This window comes from Rousettus aegyptiacus, unplaced genomic scaffold, assembly GCF_014176215.1.
Source record: "Rousettus aegyptiacus isolate mRouAeg1 unplaced genomic scaffold, mRouAeg1.p scaffold_m13_p_3, whole genome shotgun sequence".
Classification (NCBI taxonomy): Eukaryota; Metazoa; Chordata; class Mammalia; order Chiroptera; family Pteropodidae; genus Rousettus; species Rousettus aegyptiacus.
In genome coordinates this window covers 103,272,191-103,290,501 of record NW_023416306.1, presented here as the reverse complement: position 1 = coordinate 103,290,501, position 18,311 = coordinate 103,272,191, and the positions used below count along the sequence as shown (strand labels likewise).

Below are 18,311 nucleotides of genomic sequence, written 5' to 3'. Positions count from 1 at the left end.
GACCTCTGCCCCCTTGGTGTAACACCTTGTATGATACCCTTCTTTTGAGTGTGGGTATAAATTTTGACTTGATGCTAACCAAGAGAATATGGCAAGGAATGGAATGTCATTACTGTGATTAAGTTATATTGCATGGCAAAGGAGGTGAGAAGTCACCTCTGAGACTGGGTTCAACATATAAGACTCCATCTTGCTAGCAACACACTGAAAGGAGATCTAGTGGCTTTGCAAGAAGCAAACAGCAATGCTGTTAAGTGTCTGTAGAGAGGGTTCACATGGCAGGGAACTTGGGCAGCCTCTAGAATCTGAGGGCTTCCTCTTGCCTACAGCCAGTAAGACAGGCTCTTATATACAGCTGCAAGGAATGGAATGTTGCTATTAACCTGGACAGATTTAAAAGAGGATTGTCTCTAGTCAAGCCTCTAGATAAGAATGCACCCAGCCAATGCTCTGATTGCAGTCTTGTGAAACCACGAGCAGAAGACTCAGCTAAGAAGTGCCCAGACTGCTGACCCAAGGAAACTTCGAGATAATAAATATATGATGTTTAAGCCACTAATTTTGTGGTAATCTGATACACAGCAACAGAAAACTAATGCAGAGCTTGAAAGAGAACTTATGAAATAGTCATCTAAAGAGTAAAAAATGAGTAAAAATGGCTAAAGAGTAAAAGCGTAAAAAAGGCTTATGATTGTCTAACAGAGTTAAGGGCTCATTTGAGATCTTGTGGTCATGAATTTAAAGTGAGATAAAGGACTTTTATTTGTGTTTTTCTATTACTATAACCACGGTGTTATAGTTACCTATTTTTCATTTGTTATATATTTTGATTTATAATTTTAAATTTATCAGTACATAAATAATTGTCAATAAAGTGAATATTTCTGAAATTACTCCTTTTATCTTTTCCTGAAATTTGAGAAGAATCCCGGGAGAGCAAAAACCAGGAACCAAAAAATAAGGCTGAAATTTAGTTTTTAGCACCATTAACTGATAATTAAACCATTTTGCTGAATCTTGAAATGACTGAAAAATTTATTATCAACAACTTAGAACTGTTTAAACCAACTGACTCTGACTCTCTTTTTGTTAAGTTTAAACATATTGCTTAAATAATCTACTTATATCTTTACATTTGCTTCATATTTAAAATACCATATGTAAAAAATGTCAAACTTGCATCTTATAATATGCAAATCAAAAAAAACCATATTTTGTAAAACTATTAGCCCTACTTTTTTTCTCAAAGGGAAATAAGAGCAATTTGATTAATTAAACGACAAGTAACAGTATTTTTGCTAGAGAAAAAAATAATTGGAATCTATCTTAAAAAGAACAGAGACTTTGATTAGAGTTGAAAAAGCAGCAATACTCCTATCTTAGAATTTTTCCTTAAAGATAAAACTCAGTTTTAATATGCTGTATGCTATATCCTTTATCATCTTAAAGGATAGTTGTTCTTTTTCATTACTATTTGAAAGATATTTCAGAAAAAATAAAATAAATATAACCTAACTTAAAATGGTGAATACTACTACATTCTAGAAATTATACAGTTTTAATAGTTAATGAATTTATTTCTTACTTCAACCCTATGCAGTGCTATTACCCAAATTTTAAAAACGGGAAACTGAGGCCCAATTTACGCAGCAAGGCGTAACAAGGATGTGATCACAGCAATTTGGCTCCAGTCTTGAGTTTTGGCTTTCATTATGATAGCCTTTCAATTTCCGGGAGTAAATTATTATAGAGCCACAACCTTGTATTTACAGTCTGTCAGACTGACCTGTGGAAACACTTTGAACTATAGAAAAATGAGGGTAGGAAAGTAAAATTCATTATGTACTGAAACATACAGTCATTTAAAAAAAAAAAAACAGAAAAAGTTTTTTAAATGTGGAAACTGCAGATAAACTTCCTCTTTGATGTATTTTCTGTGCTTTTAATTTTGGGGTTTTCTGAACACTAACAGCCCCTTATTTCTTTTTATCACATTATACAATCAAACTATTCTGGAATTAGAACTCAATCATAACTCATTTAGTTATTGATGAAAATGACAAAAATAGTTGTCTGGATTTTACATTGGTTTACAAAAATTTGCATGGAAAATGTTGATACTTTTAACGGCAGGATGTATCATATTAATTGGGACACACGTATAATAATAAAAATTTTTTTGTAACATTTCTTTCAATTATAAAATTGGGGACATACTTGCTAATAAATTACTAAGAATAAAGCAAACTTAAACAGTAACAAAATTATTTTCGTATAGGTTTAAAAGTCTATTTTAATTATGGAGAGTTTAAGATTATTATATTAGAACTCATTTTTCTATCTTGGTTACCCTTACAGATCTGTCAATACAGTAGTGATGTTGATTTAATTAGGACTATATACAAGAAATGACTGTGAGTTATTTAAAATCTGGACGAACAAGAAGAACCAAATGACCGTCTATCTTACATGAATAGACTATTGGGAAATAGTATAGGGAATAAAATAATTACTAATAACATCAAGATGGATGATGACTATAATTCTTTCAATGAATTTAAGAATTCTGTTTTGTTCGTCTTTTATATTTTACTTCATGCTATCCAGAAGATACTATGCTTATTTGTACAAGAACAGAAGACAACCAAATATAAATAGAATACATTTAATATAGATAACTGAGTATAGTGGAAAGAGTATAAAATCACGAATAACTTATTATTTTAAATAGAAAAGTATTAGATTTGGCAGATGTAGTAACATATCTTGAGGGTAGAAATACATTAGTAAACTTCAACGTATGATTAGCCTTTAAAAAAATCATGTATATAAATTCACATGTTTATATAAAATAAATAAAATAAAATACAAATCTAGACAAAATTATTGAGATTCTTTTTTCTTTCTTGAGCCAGGATTTTTACTTTATATGTTAAGAAAAAGTTTTGTTTTTTATTGCAGTGGTACTCATTTATCTTGTTTTTGTTTGAAAAAGAATGAAGTATAAGAGAAACATCAAAAACATAAAGTCAGTTGTTTTCCCATTTGTTTTCTATGTCATATAATTAAAGCTCATATAATAGATAAGGTATATAAAGTAAAAATGTATATACACTTTTTAATTTCAGGCATCAATGACACAAGTTTGGTTCTCACTTTATATAGTACCATTTCCTTCAAAGAAAAGTGCTGGGTTTCATCATTAGAGATGTGTAATTTTAAAACCAATTTATTGGGGTTAACCTGTGAGCATTTTAAAGAATTTTTAAAGTCTGAAAGGAATGCTATATAATAAAAGTCAAACTTCTATAGAATAACATCCTAACTTTTCTTAGGTTGCAAAAGTATTAGGATCAATAAATGGGCAATAGAATTCTGATAGCCTTATGGTAGATCATATGCAAAAGCCACAGTTAATATTTTAGCAAATATAATTCAAAGTTAATGATTTATTAGTCAACTCTATGAAAAATATATTAAAAGGTAAACTTTTATTTAATATTTAAATAATCCCATAAATCCTGTATTAGTAAAAAAGTGAAAATATTAAGGAAAATAACATTTCTCACCTAAATGAAGCTCAACTCAGGCAAAATGAAAATGTGTTTAATCATTTTAATAAATATATATTTTTTCAACAATTGTGAAGTTAAAGTACAATATGGCTCTGAATTACATAAAATATTTTAGATGATTTTCTTAAATGTGCCAAAAATAACTACATTTTTGAAGAATGACCTATGAATATTCAGTACCAAAACAATCATAAAATAAAACTAATGAGATCTATTTCTAATTGCAGTTTGCCACTCCAGCAAAGAAAATGTTACTAAAATTCTAAGAAAATACCATTTCCTCAGTTGTTAAACAGCATCAAAATTATCATAAATACCAATTTTCAGTTACTTTTAGATTTCTAGAAATGCTTTTCATCCAAAGTTTAAAACTGTTTACATATTAAGGAATGTCTGAAATAAAAACAAAACAAAACAAAACAAATGAAAATGCAGTCACTTTTAAAGATATACCTTTGCTCAATAAGTCACATTTATACATTTGTTTTTTACATGTATTCTGAACTTATATACCAAAGACTCCTAGGAAGAAACAATAAGGGATATTATAAACACAAACTCAAAAATAATCCTCAGAACTCCATAAAGTCATCATTATTTTAAGGGGAAAATCCAAAATTTAGTAGTCTTCTATCTGCATATATTTTTGTTATCTAAAGTTAAAAATGCATATAAATTTTCAGAAATAATTGATATTTCTTTCTCAGGTTATCTGGAATCTGATCATGGTGTACATATGTGAATGAACGAATACATCCTTAACCCACCATTATCTTTTTTTCCAGTGTGCAGGCAATCACCCGTGAAAAGTATGGTGTAGATGACAGGATGATACTGTACCTGATTAGCTCTGGAGGTGGTCATGGGATCAGATGGAGAGGACTTGGTGGTAGTTGGGGAAGATGGCAATGTCTGGGAACAAAGCAGTTCAGGAGCAAATCAACCTTTATAAGCCTTAAACTGATTATTTAAATAAAACAAAATAAAATAAAATGTAATATAACGAGAACAAAACCTATGAACAATTTTTTCTCCTATTCATTCAAATTTAATGGAATTTAAGATCAATTAAATAACTAATGCATGTAAATATGCATGCATAAGCATGTAAAAATAAATTCATGACTTGAAATCATGATGGTGACTGATAAAAATTCACATGAGTATTAAAGGTATCCTGACCATATTCATGAATAGTAGTCTCTTTTCTTTCCCTCTGTTTTCTTGGGTGAAAAGAGATGTCAAACAAAAGTCAAGAAATTCAATGAATAAAACTTAAAGAGTCATTTTCCTATCAATGAATACAGTCGGGGATTGAAAGAAGTGGTGAAATGAAGTTTACTTTGGCATAAAAGTATCCACCTACTTAATATGCTGAACATCACCAACAAGTTGATTCCACATGAATTTAGGGATCCATATTTAAAAGCAATTAAATTTGCAGTTCTGAGTTCTTAATATCACATTCTCTTCTAAAATATTAATTTTTAATAAATTTAGAGCCCGTCTGAAAATGTAAACATTAACTTCATATTAATAAACACGTAACTAATAGCATTTTAATAAATTGCCATAATACTTCTATCATTTATGCTAAACACTAAAATTTAATATAGATGAAGGGTATAATATATTGTAGCATCATCAGCCTGTGTTAAAAATAAGCACAAAAGTATTAGGAATCTTATTAATTGTTCACTTTCCTTCTAAACACACATATACATTACATATAAATGTTTTATGAGAGCATAATATACTTGTTGACTACTTCATTAAAATATTTTAAAAACTTCTCATGTCTAAAAAGATAACCTTAAAGTGTAAAACGTTAAAAAAAATTTTCTTTTAAAAAAGTATATTTTCCCTCAGCAAGCAGCATTGCTTACGTAGTACCCTGAATAGATAATATTTCTTAATAGATGAAATAGGGTAATTTTATAGTATAAACACAATTCAGTATGAACAGTTATATTATATTATTATATTTCCATCAAAATTACTCAGATATGAGCAAAAGCATAACTTTAAAGGTTTAGCAGTATCAGGAAAAGCAGGTGAAATTACTTAATGTAGTCATATTTGTGCATTTAAGATTCAAAAGTTCTCATCTGGGTAGAAAAAACAATTAGGAGTGAAAGAGAGGATAAATTCACAAACTCCTCCTTAACTCCCTGTTCTCCAATAATGAAGCCAGGTCGGTTCTAACATTAGATCATATTGTAAACAGTCCACGTCTCAAGGTAAAACCAAAGCTACTTTGAAAAAAACTAGACTTAGTGTTGAAACACATACCAAGATTTTTGTTAAATCATGTTTAAAAGAGGGAAAGGAGCTACATTCAGAAGTAAAACCACACACACAAAAAGGGAAAATCTTCAAATGCTTTGTTTTTGTTGTTTGTAATAAACTATCGTTTCTCAAAAGAGACTATAATTTTCATTCATTAAAAATTGCCCTAATATTTTCTTTTCCTTGTAATACTATGCTGAACATACACTGTTGACTTCATGTTACTATATGTACTATAAATTGAACAGTAAAGGTTTCATTTTCCCATCTCTGGTTACAATTGTTATTGTAGAGAATTCTTGTGAGTAGTTGGCATATATTTAAAAATCTGCTCTGTACTAATCTTACTAATAATGAGGTTGCTGACTAAATATATGTGAAATAAATCTATTACTTATTTCTCCCAATATAGGTTAGAATCCAAGTTCATTAACCTACAGAAGCACAAGGTATGTGTACTGGGCTCTTCTATTTCCATCAAGGTAAAATCACCCTAAAGTACCACAGGCTCACTATGACATCCACCTTGCTCTGGATTTGAATTCTCAACAAAGTCTTAAAATATACAAAGAAGTAACTATGTGGAAAAAGTAGTAATATCAAGTGGCTGAGAATCCGTAGTCACTCAGAACAATATTATCTTCTATCAATTTATTCAATACCTTTCTTTTTGCTTGGCATATATACGACATATTGGGCACGTATTATTGATATTTGGCACAACTCATATTCGTCGACACTGCCCTTAGTAATTCTAATGCTGTTTCTTTCCCACAGAAATAAAAACAATAATTTTAAACTTCTGAGACAATGTTAATATATTTAAACTCATTAAAGATTTGGTTATTAAACATCATAAGAAATTAGAGTTTAATATTTTAAATGAACAAGTGAAAATCATATAAGTTTGGGCTTCAAGGAATAAGATTGTCAAAACATTACAGTAAATTGTTTCTATACATATTGTCTTGGTTTAAATTCCTAAAATAATGAACATGTAATGAAATAAAGATGTGATGAATTTTCCAGCTATTTGCATATAGATACTTTTAAAGTCAAAAGTCTCCTCCCTCTACAAGTTAACTTATAGATTCCAGGAAGCTTGTATTTCAGTTCATTTTTAAAATACTAGTTGCAAAAACCGTTTTAATACACAGATAAATGTAAATATATTAAAGTAATGCCTTTAATTTAAAAGGCTCTATCAATTAACAAAACAGTTTTGATAGATATTATCTGTCCACACAGATAAGTAGAACAGAAAAATCCGTAAGAAATATTTAAATGCACAATGTTTGTTTCCCTCATATTTTATAAACAAAATGTTTACTCCTATTTACTACACAGATTTCAAGTTTAGTGGTTTCAAATTACAAATTATTCATTTAGTAAAATTTCTGAATTATATCATGAAGATGTAACTAAATCTCCATGTAGCAACAATATTAAAATATTAGTTATAAATAATATTTAAAAGGACACACTCCTCTAAATTTTTTTAAAACATTTAGCAAGAGAGTGAGTATGAAGTGTGCATTTTTAAAGCACAATTTTACCATTCACATAAAAAACAATATTTTTATTTACATGAATTGAATGGCTGTTCAAGAATTCTGCTTTAAACATTAAAGGCTGAAATTATTGCAGAAAAATTTGAAGTGTTTTAAGTTTTAAAACAGTAGATTCTTTAGAATATAGTTTTTAAAAATTTAAGAGTTAATAGGTATTTAGTTAAAAGGTAGATGTAACTAGGCTTTTAGGAATAAAAATTAAAAAGTAAATACAAATTTTAAGATGCATTCTTGTTAACAAGTGACAGTGTGCTGGATGAGAATATTGCTATAAATAATCTCTATAATAAATATAGCTTACCTTCAAGCAAATCTATGGTAATAGGCTGTCAGAACCTCTGATACTTATAGGTATAGTGAGAGCAGCATGAACAACAAATCTCAACTGTAATTTAAAACCTATCAAAGCTGAGTGATTCTACTTAAGCAGTCATCTTCCTAAACCTCTGTGTTGAGTTCTATTAAATAGATCTGTATACTGCCCTATAAAAAATAATGAATAAAATATTTAGATATGTAATTTTCATCTTTGGTTTTTCATCCTGACTAGTATCCACCCCTTCCTATAATGTCTGAACTACCTGAATGTCTTGGCCCTAATTAAAACATGCGTTGTCTAATTTCAACAGGTCTTTCATAATTTATTCTTATTCTATAGCTTATTTTTCTAATAACTGCTATTCTACATTTTACCCTTCTTTTTAACAATTCAATCACATGTATCTTATCTTACTTTCAAATGATATTCTTTATCACTTGAAAGAAATCATGACTTCCCAGAATGAGCTTCCTTATATACCACAACTGACTTCATCCCAACTTTCTCAAGCCACTCTTTGCCCCCATGCTCTCATTCTTTTCATTGTAGACAAAACTGTGATTTCATACTTGGACCTCCTGCTCCTCATACTCCAGGATCTTAACACTTTAAATTGTATCTTTTCACCTTTCCTGAGTCACCCTGTTCCTTCAGTAACCTCATCCTTAATTTCTATGCCCTTTCAAGTTCCTTTTTATTCTTTAACATAAGCCATTCCCTTTTGAGTAGCAAAGGTTGTGTGAGCTTCTCTGATCTAACTTATATTTTTCTCCTTTGTATACCCAAAATGTCAAATCAGCAGTTTCCCACTCTTCACAACATTTTTTCTTTTTAACTAAACAGCCTCTTTACCTTTAGGAAATAATATTAGGAAACAATCACTTTGCTCTCACCATGTGATTCAAATTAACTTTTAAAATCACCAATGATTCCTATTTAAAAAAATAGTTACTTTTTACTTTTGTACTTTTCTTTGGGTATTTGATTCTTTTTAGCATCTTTCCTCATACTTTCCTTATTTTTTCTCACAGGAAAGATTACTGATTTCCCGTTCATCTTTATGATTTATAAAGCATATTTACTAGGAACCAAGTATAGTTCTACTAAGTTAATACTCAAAATATCTGTATGAAATAGATAAATAATACTATCCCCATGTTATAGGTAAAGAAGTGGAAGTATAGAGAAACAAGACGAATTGCTGAAAGGTACACAGCTGGTAAGTTAAAGAGCCAGGATTTGAACGTTGGCAATCTTGTTCCAGATTCTACACACTTTAATTTTTCTGAAAACTTTCTTTAGTTCATTTCTTTGTTTTTTATTCTCTCATACTATGAAGGTGCAAGTAAAATTATCTCCTCTATTGCAATCAAGTATCTATATTTTCAGTTTTAGATTCTCACTTATGTTTCTATCAAAGGAAAAAAAAACATACTATTTACAATTCAACTTTCCTGAAACAAACAGGTGTCTGACTAAAATTCACCTACTTGTTTGCTTTCAGGCTTCGCCATTACGCTAGGCTCGAAACCATATATTGTCATTTTTTTTATTCTTTCTTCACCCTTTTGGAACTAGAACAAATTGGTCTCAAAGGCTTACAAAGTTTACTTTGAAATATCTTTCAATTTCATGCATTTGTCTCAACTTTCACCACCAAAAAAGAAATTAAATGTTATCATCTTGTCCATAAAATATTGTCTAGTCTCTCTCTCTTTTTATTTTGCCTAGTCTCCTAGCTTCACTCTGATAGACATTCTATTTTAAAAGAAGTTCTATTCTTAGAGAATCTTATTCAAGACTTTGAAAAGTCCTTCAAGAGAGAAATCTACTGGATTTTGTTTTATCAGCATAACTCAAACCTGGAGGCCATACAGCCCTGTGTTAAGATAATATCACTTACATTTCCTTGAGTAAGTCACTCAATTCCTCTGAGTACCAGCTTCCATAAGTATAACATGGACTAGTCAATATCTGTCTCATAGCATTTCTGTGAGGATGCATGAAATAGATAATATATGTAAAGTACATAGCGCAATGGCTGGCACAGAAAGAGAGTGAGTACCATATATATTACTATTATTACCAGTATTACTAATTTTCATTCTTAATCACAAAATTTTTTTTTTTTTTTGCTTGACAAAGATTAATATCCCCTGGATTTCTGTTACATAAAAAAAGGTTTAGAAATATTATCTTCCAAACCTTCAAGTCTAAAGATCTATATAGCAGAACAGTCGGCTAATTGTCATAGTTTTTGTTTTCTCCTACCAATAGCTATATCCACAAGCACTGTAAGATTCTACCTGAATTTTCAGCACAGAAGAGAAAAAAAATGCAAAGGCACCTCCTTTTTTTCATAACCTTCCAGAGAAATTAAAAGGGCTCTTTGGAGGAATATTAAGAAGAATCCATAGTTTATAGAAGGTCTTTCAGTCAGATATTCCTACCTGACATTATTTCTGCTCAACTACAACACAAATGTTCCACTTCTATTGTCATATTCAACAATTATGGTATTTTTTCTTTAAATCCACATGGTTTCATTTCTAAAATAAGCTTTTTTCTTTCTTTTCCTCTAATTAGACAATTCCTATACAATCTTCAAGGTTCAGATGCCAATAGCCTGCATTTCTTTCGCACTCCTGAACTTTTATAGTATGTTTATATTGTACTTTTGGTATAAAAATAGAGTTTTATAAATTAAGCATTTATGATCTCTCACAAACTAGTTGTAGAGAACAAGGGCTATAATTTAATATATTTTGCAATTCACTAAGAAGGCATTTAATAAATTCGTGATCGAATGAATAATGAACAAATTATGTACTATTTCGCTAATATTTCATGACAAAAGTAAAATTCCTTGGGCTAAATGAAACTTTTGACATCTTAATTTGTTTTTCTAAATACAAGAGAATTCTCTATGTGCCTATTACCATTTCTTAATGTAGGTTTTCTTAAAAACACACGAGCCAAAAAGGAAAGAAGTTGCTGAAAATCTGTAACAGACAAAGGAAGTTAATAAATGCTAACTATATTACTGTTTTATGGTTTCTACTATGTTTGGGGGTTCATTATATTGGCTAATTATGTATAAACAACCACACTTAAGAGGGAGAATCGAGGGATTTAACTACAAGAGGAAAAGTTATAATAATCCTGGGCAGGGGGGAGGAAGTATAAAGCTCAAAACATAAAAAGATAGAAATGAAAAAATATCTACCAAAAAATCTGGGCTAAGAAGTGCTCCAGGAATGAGTTCAGAGCTTCTAGGCAAACAAGGTCTAAATTATTTGAAGACTGTTGAATGTCTATGTTTTGTGTGTCCTAAAAATAAGAAACAGTATGTTCCATGTTGAAATTAATGTTTAATTTTTGTTTACTGGCTCTTGTTGCATATCTGTTTCTCAGTATACTGCCTTGTAAAGTAAACACAATGGTATTGTGTCCCTCCCTCATGATAGTCCCCTGATGTTAAGATTATAGAACAAAACCTATAATATTTTGATTATTCAACAAATATTATAATTATCATTTTGAATATATAAAATATTAGAGTCCCTCTGTACCAGCAAATAAACATTTGATTTAAATTAAAAACAAATATTTGAGAATTAAGAATTGAATATTTCACAACAGATAATATCTGAAGTTGGATGTAAGGCTGTCATACTAGATTTCATCATTTTACTATGTGAAAGATTTACAAGACCAGTATGTACTACTTTCCTAAGAAACTATTCTTGACAATTGATTTAGTCAGTAAAGGTAAGTTTTATTTGGGCAGAATATGGTGGTTCATGCAATTTATTCGGCTACCAACTAAATGTAATCTAGAGTACATAATTCAGAATATAGTATTTTATTAAAAGCTCATAATTGATGGTGCAAAATTATAACTTTTAAATCAAGTTTTTTATTTGTTTAGAACTGTGACTTCCTGTTTTAAGTCTAAATTACATATAAGTTATAAATTATATATATTTGCAAGCAAAAACTTAATCAATCATAAAAACAATAAAACATATATTAAACATTAAGAATCTATTTCATATTCAACATGAATTCATTTCCATGTAAATGTTACATTTTCTAGTTCCAGTATTTTTTAAAACTCTAATTTTATTCTTTGCATAATCTTAAATAGAAGAAAATTCTTAAAAATGTTTTAAAGAAATTATTTTTAAAAAATTAACTTTAGGACTGAAGCCCAAAGTAAATGTAAATGTTATATGCTTAGTTAAGGAAAAAACTACCATTCTAAAAGCAATATTATGATTCTATGTATTGAAATCAAAGACATATAAGTATCATATGGAATATGTTTTTATCTATTCTAGCAGAAATAATTTATTTTAGACATCATTTTATACTGGATAACCAGCACAATTTCTTCAGATATAAAATCATGGTTATTTAAATTTATACACTAGAATTATTATTTAGAGAGAGGTCCAACAAAAGTCTTCAATTGGTAAAACAGGATACCTGGAATGTTAGAGAATTTTACACTTAGAGCATAAAAAACTGTTGATATATACAATTTTAGAAAAATAATCTCTCTTCTAGATTTTTAAGTAAATTTTTAAATTTTACATTTACAAAGAAAATATTTGTGTTAAATATATTGCCCTACTATATTTATGGTACTCTTTTGATAAATCTTTTAAAATGATGCTCTAGTTCACATACATTATTAATTACATGAATATTAAAAAATCAACAATTTTAATTCCATGAATATCTATAAGGCTCGCATTAATGCAAATACACAAAAGTAAAACAATCACTATTTTTCAACACTTATCTTGAATTTAAATAAGAAAAAGGCAAATAAAATAAGCCAAACATTTTAAAATTCTTCATAAATTTAAATATTTTCATAAATCTATACTGGCACTGAAGATGTAGTAGCTTATAAAACTCATATTGCCTTAGAGAAAATTGGAATTTTAACAATGATTCAGGAACCGTTATTTGATGGTACTATTTATTATTATAAAAATAATAAAAATTCGTTGATGTCATTGTCCTGAATATATTGCCAGGGATATACTATTCAAAATACATTGTATGCTTACTTTTCAAAAAATCAAGATGTTCATCCCATTCCTAAATGTTTGAATTTTCTCACAGACATTACAAAAGAAAAGGAAGAATAGGTTGGAGTAAGGCAGAAAGTCAATTGACCCCTACAGGTAAGTGCTAATTCTGTAAATCTTTAGCCTCAGGTAATTTTAGCCCTGAGGTCTTTAACTATATTCAAGATTTTAGAATCTGGATAGTTATAGTATCACTTCCAAAGCATCAGTTTCAGGAATATTTTTGTATTCACCTAGCACATTTCAAAACTATATATGTCTGTGAAGAATAAAATAAAAGAATATACTGGTGTTTGGAGCTTTAAAATATTTACATTCTGTCATGCGTAAAATAAAAGCTACTTGCTTAAAAATAGTAAAGGGTATATAAACCGAATCATATTGACACTGACAAAGAGTATAAAATGAACGATTTTATATGGAATAATAGCTACTTTGTCATAATTTAAACATGAAAGAACTTTCTTAAAAAGAATTAACAGAAATTGAATATTAGCCTATAATTTGAAAATATGTTACCTAATTACTAATTTCTACATTTGTATTTGATTAGCCAGCCTTCTATTTTTCTATATATCAGTAAAATTATAATAGATTCATTGTTTAGTATAAAATATTTTTTCAATTCAGAAACATGAAATTAATTATAAGCTACATTTCAAATTTATTACAATGAACATAAGTATTCTATAAATTAAATATTCTGTGAATTTGAAGGCATAATCTATTATTATGATCACCAATTAAGTAAATATAAAAGGGTGAATGCAGAAACATTAATTATAAACATAAAGTATCACATAAATTTGAGAATTTTAAAGAGTTTATGGGAAAAATCCACCTTATTTAATATTGAAGAAATGTCATTTTTCTCCTACATCATTGTCTTTTATCAAGTAAAATTTTTGTTACAGAAAATCCCACACATTAAAAATGGCCCTTAATGACACACACACACACATATATATATACTACACAACTTATACAGAACATAATAGCTGATTTGTAACAATGAACTGTTTGCTAGGTACAAAAGTATACTTATACATATTTGTTGATAAACAATGTTGAACATGAAAAATTAACAAAAGAAGAGTTTATGTGTATAATAAGTATACTGAACACTAAATAGTAAAAATATGGTATTTGGAATTTTGAGGATATAGTTTCATTTCAATTTTTATACTTTATTTAAAAAGTGATATAATTTTAACTATATTAAATTCCTATAAATTATCAAATTTGTGTCTAAATTATCTAAAAGTCAATCACAAAAGAAATGAGTCACATAATGGCTCCTCAGTGTTAATACTAATAAATGAGTAAGTCAATCAATCAATAAATCAATTGATCAATCTATGGAAGAGACTCTTTAAATAAATAAATGATGACTCTGTTATGTTTTAAGTATGTTCAGGAAAAAAAAATTATATGCTAAGATTTTAAGGCTTCTTTTATAAAGAATTCATACTATACTGTGCATATTTCTCTTTGATTTCCCAACTAAACACTCACTTGTTTGATGCGATCTGGATTAACGGTGGTCTGGGGTTGTAGAATGCTGACTGGTTCTGTCTTGGCCACATTTTGGGGCATTTCTCGAATTTTTTCTGCAATAAATCCATGAACTGCATTCAGTGCTTCAACTGTTCCCTGGATCAAGCACACTCGTTCAGTAGTACCTGTGAATAAAAGATTAATTATTAGAAAAAATTCCTTCTTGTTTTGTATTTTTTTCCAGAAACTATGATAAAGGATGATATATAATAATGCCAATAGAATAATGTAAAATGCAGAACTCAAATTAGCCTGTTTTGTTTTGTGCTACGGTTTCCTCAAAGCTTGGAGCAATCCCTGGCACAAAATAGGTGTACAATAAATATTTATTGGACAAATGAATCCACAAGGCCTTTACTGACTATGTAATTTTAATAGTAAAAGAGAATGTCAGTTAAAAACAAAATTAAAAAGTTTATGAAATTTAAAATTTATGAATTGAGAAAAATAACTAATAGTATTTGTTTCCTATCTAGTGAATAAATTGTAGACATATGATGTGAAACATTACTAAAATAAAATTGGGTCTAATCCACAGGTCCTATGATCCATTTTATACTTTACAGATATACCTTAAGGCAACAAAAATAAATGATTAGTATTTCAGACTATCCTGAGCCTCCCTGCAGCAGCCTGGTATTAATCTGTAATCTTTTCAGCATCTCAACAGATAAACTTACTTCTCAGAAATAAGTTATTTATTTACTACGCGGTTATCAAAAAAATCAAAGGAATGGTATTTTAAAATTATAAAATATTTGATTTTGAATTAATATAAAAACTTCCAATACTCCCATATTTTCTTTTGGTACTATAGTTTAGTTTCAAAATTCTAAGCCACTCTATAAAGTATTTTTAAAGTACACTTTGAAAGAGTTGCAAAATCACAAATAGTAAAACAATCATGGAGAGTATTGATACTGCTATAAGGATTAATTGACACATGAAATATTTTTCTAGTAGCTTTAAATTTTAAAAGGATAGTAAAAGATTATCATTCTTATTTTTATAAAAAGGACCTTATATCATAAAAATTAGGAGTAGAAATAAAAGTATTATATATAGATACACCTAAATTAAATTTTCAATTAAATTTTCATGTTTTAAACAAGGAAAATTCAAGTCTATGAAAAGCTAAGTTTCCTAAGTTATACAAAATATTTCAAAAGAGAGCAAGTATATCTTTCATTTGTAAGGATGAAGAGAATCTAAAAAACAAAATGTGAATTCGAGGCTTAATATTTCTTATTTCTCTTAGTTTTTCTCATCCTTATTTTGATGTATTTATTTGTGGTTCTCGGGTAAAATGATCTAGTTTTAAGGATACTCTAGGGAGTCTTTACAAGGTTGTATTAATTGTCCAATAAATGATGAGGAAGTATGAGAACTGATCAATGTAGCTCTTGCAAAGTCTTCACCACCTAAGTCAGCAGACAAAACATAACATATCAGATTACATTTCTGCTTTTGAAGACTATGACAGAGTGCTGGATATGCCACAATAGGAAAGGAAATCAAACTGAGGATTTTTTTAAAAAAATAAAACATGGCACTAAGTAACTAAAGAGATTATATACTCCATGTTGATTTAATTTTCTAATTTAATAGAATACATATCATATCAGACAACAGTTATCCCAATACTTTCCAGATTATACAATCTAATAGGTAGTAAATGGAAATCACTAAGCTATAAAGAAATGACTGTTTAAAACTAAAGTTCACATGCAAATATGAGACAATCTGGAAATAGTTTATAGGTTCAAAATTGCAGTATATTCTTTGAGGATTAAATTATATCACTACTATAAGAAATTTTTTAAAAAGGAAAGAAAAAAAAGGAGATTGTACATCCTCCAATGTGAATTGCTACAATCCTCAGAAGAGATGCTGTCATATTCTTCTACTGAACTCTAATGGTCTTTTCACTCGGATAACACAAAACTGTAATTTTTAGGAAAAAGCCACAAAGAAGGAAGACTGTCAGGTATATGACCAAACTGTGTAGCAAAAATGAGCCTACAAATCATAAAGGTTGCTGTTTTTGTCATTTTAAAGGCTTTTAGGCTCCATTAGTATCTAAACTAAACTGCCAGTTATCTATCATTTTATTTGTTTATCAGTATCATTTGCTTCTCTTTGCAACAGACTAGCAACAAAAGCTGAAAAACAGCTACATAAAAGTAAATGCTCACATTTTTTACAATGTAAAGACACAGGTATATAAGACATTAATTTAATATTGCACTTTTAAGGGAGAAATTATAAAAACTCTAACAAGTAGGGTCAATGTCAAATGAGGCAGTGAAATCTGAAATGGCTTTAAGTTTTGATATCACATGCAATATCATCTACTGAAAATGCATGCTTCTAAAATTAGGTACAATTATTAAACAGATTCCACAGCAAAATTTAGATAGAAATTTAATAAGATATATTCACTCTGTGCTAATGTAGCCTTGTAGACAAGTTACTTAAACCGTTCCTGCTCTTACCTAAGGTATTCAATCATTTGTGCAGTGGGCCCCATCCACTTTTACCTACCAACCCCACTGTTTCTACAGGTATTAGGGCTCTTCTTACCTAATAATTTTTCCTTTTCTCTTAGATCATTCTCATCAGCAGAAAAATATGTTATAATTTCTTCAATTTTTAAAAACCCCTCCTTTATGACAGAATGAGAAAATTAACCTTTGGTAGACAAATGAAATAACTGATTTAGGCACAGATCTTAGAAATCTTAAGATGAAAAGCATATGGAAAATTTTCAGTGGGAACATTAGGCAGTCACCATCTGATTTCACTGATCAACATTAGCATAAGAGTGTGAACATCAAACACAGGCCTCTTGGTATAATGCAATATGAAGCACAGGGCACCAATTCTGAAATATGTCTCCCAAAGAAGCTTAACCTAAATCTAATGAAATACTTATATTACATTACAGTATACAAATACTACTGAAAACAGAAATAAATTAAATGTCACCATGAAGGAACAAAGACTGTGAGATAGTCTACAGGACAATTGATCTGGCTTCATCAATAAAGGAGAGATTGCTCTCTAGACTAAAAGAGTTGTTAAGAGATATAATGATGAAATATAAACTAGAATTTGACTGGATCTAGATTCAAACAGCTTTTACCTTAAACATAACGGTGACAATGTGATTAGAACTAGGTATTAGATAGTATCAAAGAATTACTGTTAATTTAAACAAATGTTATTATGAATCGGGTTGTATAACAAAGTGCCAATTTTTTTTTTTAAGATACAAATTGGGGTATATACAGTTAAAATGACTGAGATTGGCTTCAAAATATTTCTGTAACAACAACAAAAATGAGTAAATGAAATAGGTATACCCAAATCTTGATATTGTTGCTATATAGGAAGGGTATAAAGGGTTCATAGTACTATTCTTTTAAAGCTGTCTTTGACCTCATACCCTGCACACCAGTTACAGCTCAATTTCCTTATCCCTCAAAATCCTTCAATGAATTGTATGTATGTATTTTGTTTCCACTACCTCACCACCCACTCCTTTTTTCTTGAAGCTACTCTAATACAGCTTTTGTCTCACCACTTTACTGCTGTACCTGAGTAAATCTAATCTTCATGTCTTTATGTTGTTTGACTCTTCAGCAACATTTGACATAGCTGACCATTCCGTTCTCAAAACACTTAACTTGGCTTTCAAAATATCACACGCTCCTGGTCCTGGTCTTATTCAATTCATTCATTCATTTGACAACAGTAAATTGAGTCCCTACCACATGTTAAGTACTATACTAGAAGCTGAAGATACAGAAAGACTAAAGGACAAATCCTCCTGCTTTCATTTAGTTCATACTCTAATTCATGTAGAAAAATATATGTAAAATGAGTAAAACAT

General features: G+C 29.2%; 1 protein-coding gene across 9 annotated transcripts in view; it reads right to left on the bottom strand.

Moving 5' to 3' along the window:
* The window catches only part of NOVA1 (NOVA alternative splicing regulator 1), a 138,911-nt gene that overhangs the window by 20,898 nt on the left and 99,702 nt on the right, over positions 1-18,311 (bottom strand). For 6 of the 9 annotated variants that reach the window (XM_036217887.1, XM_016150302.2, XM_036217890.1 and 3 more), the window contains 2 exons: positions 14,375-14,541; positions 4,416-4,487 (listed from right to left, as the gene is read on the bottom strand). In XM_036217887.1, coding sequence (XP_036073780.1) covers positions 4,416-4,487; positions 14,375-14,455 — 153 coding nt within the window. In that variant the 5' untranslated portion in view covers positions 14,456-14,541. The remainder of the gene's footprint in view (positions 1-4,415; positions 4,488-14,374; positions 14,542-18,311) is intronic. The other 3 variants (XM_036217892.1, XM_016150303.2, XM_036217886.1) reach the window with 1 other exon arrangement.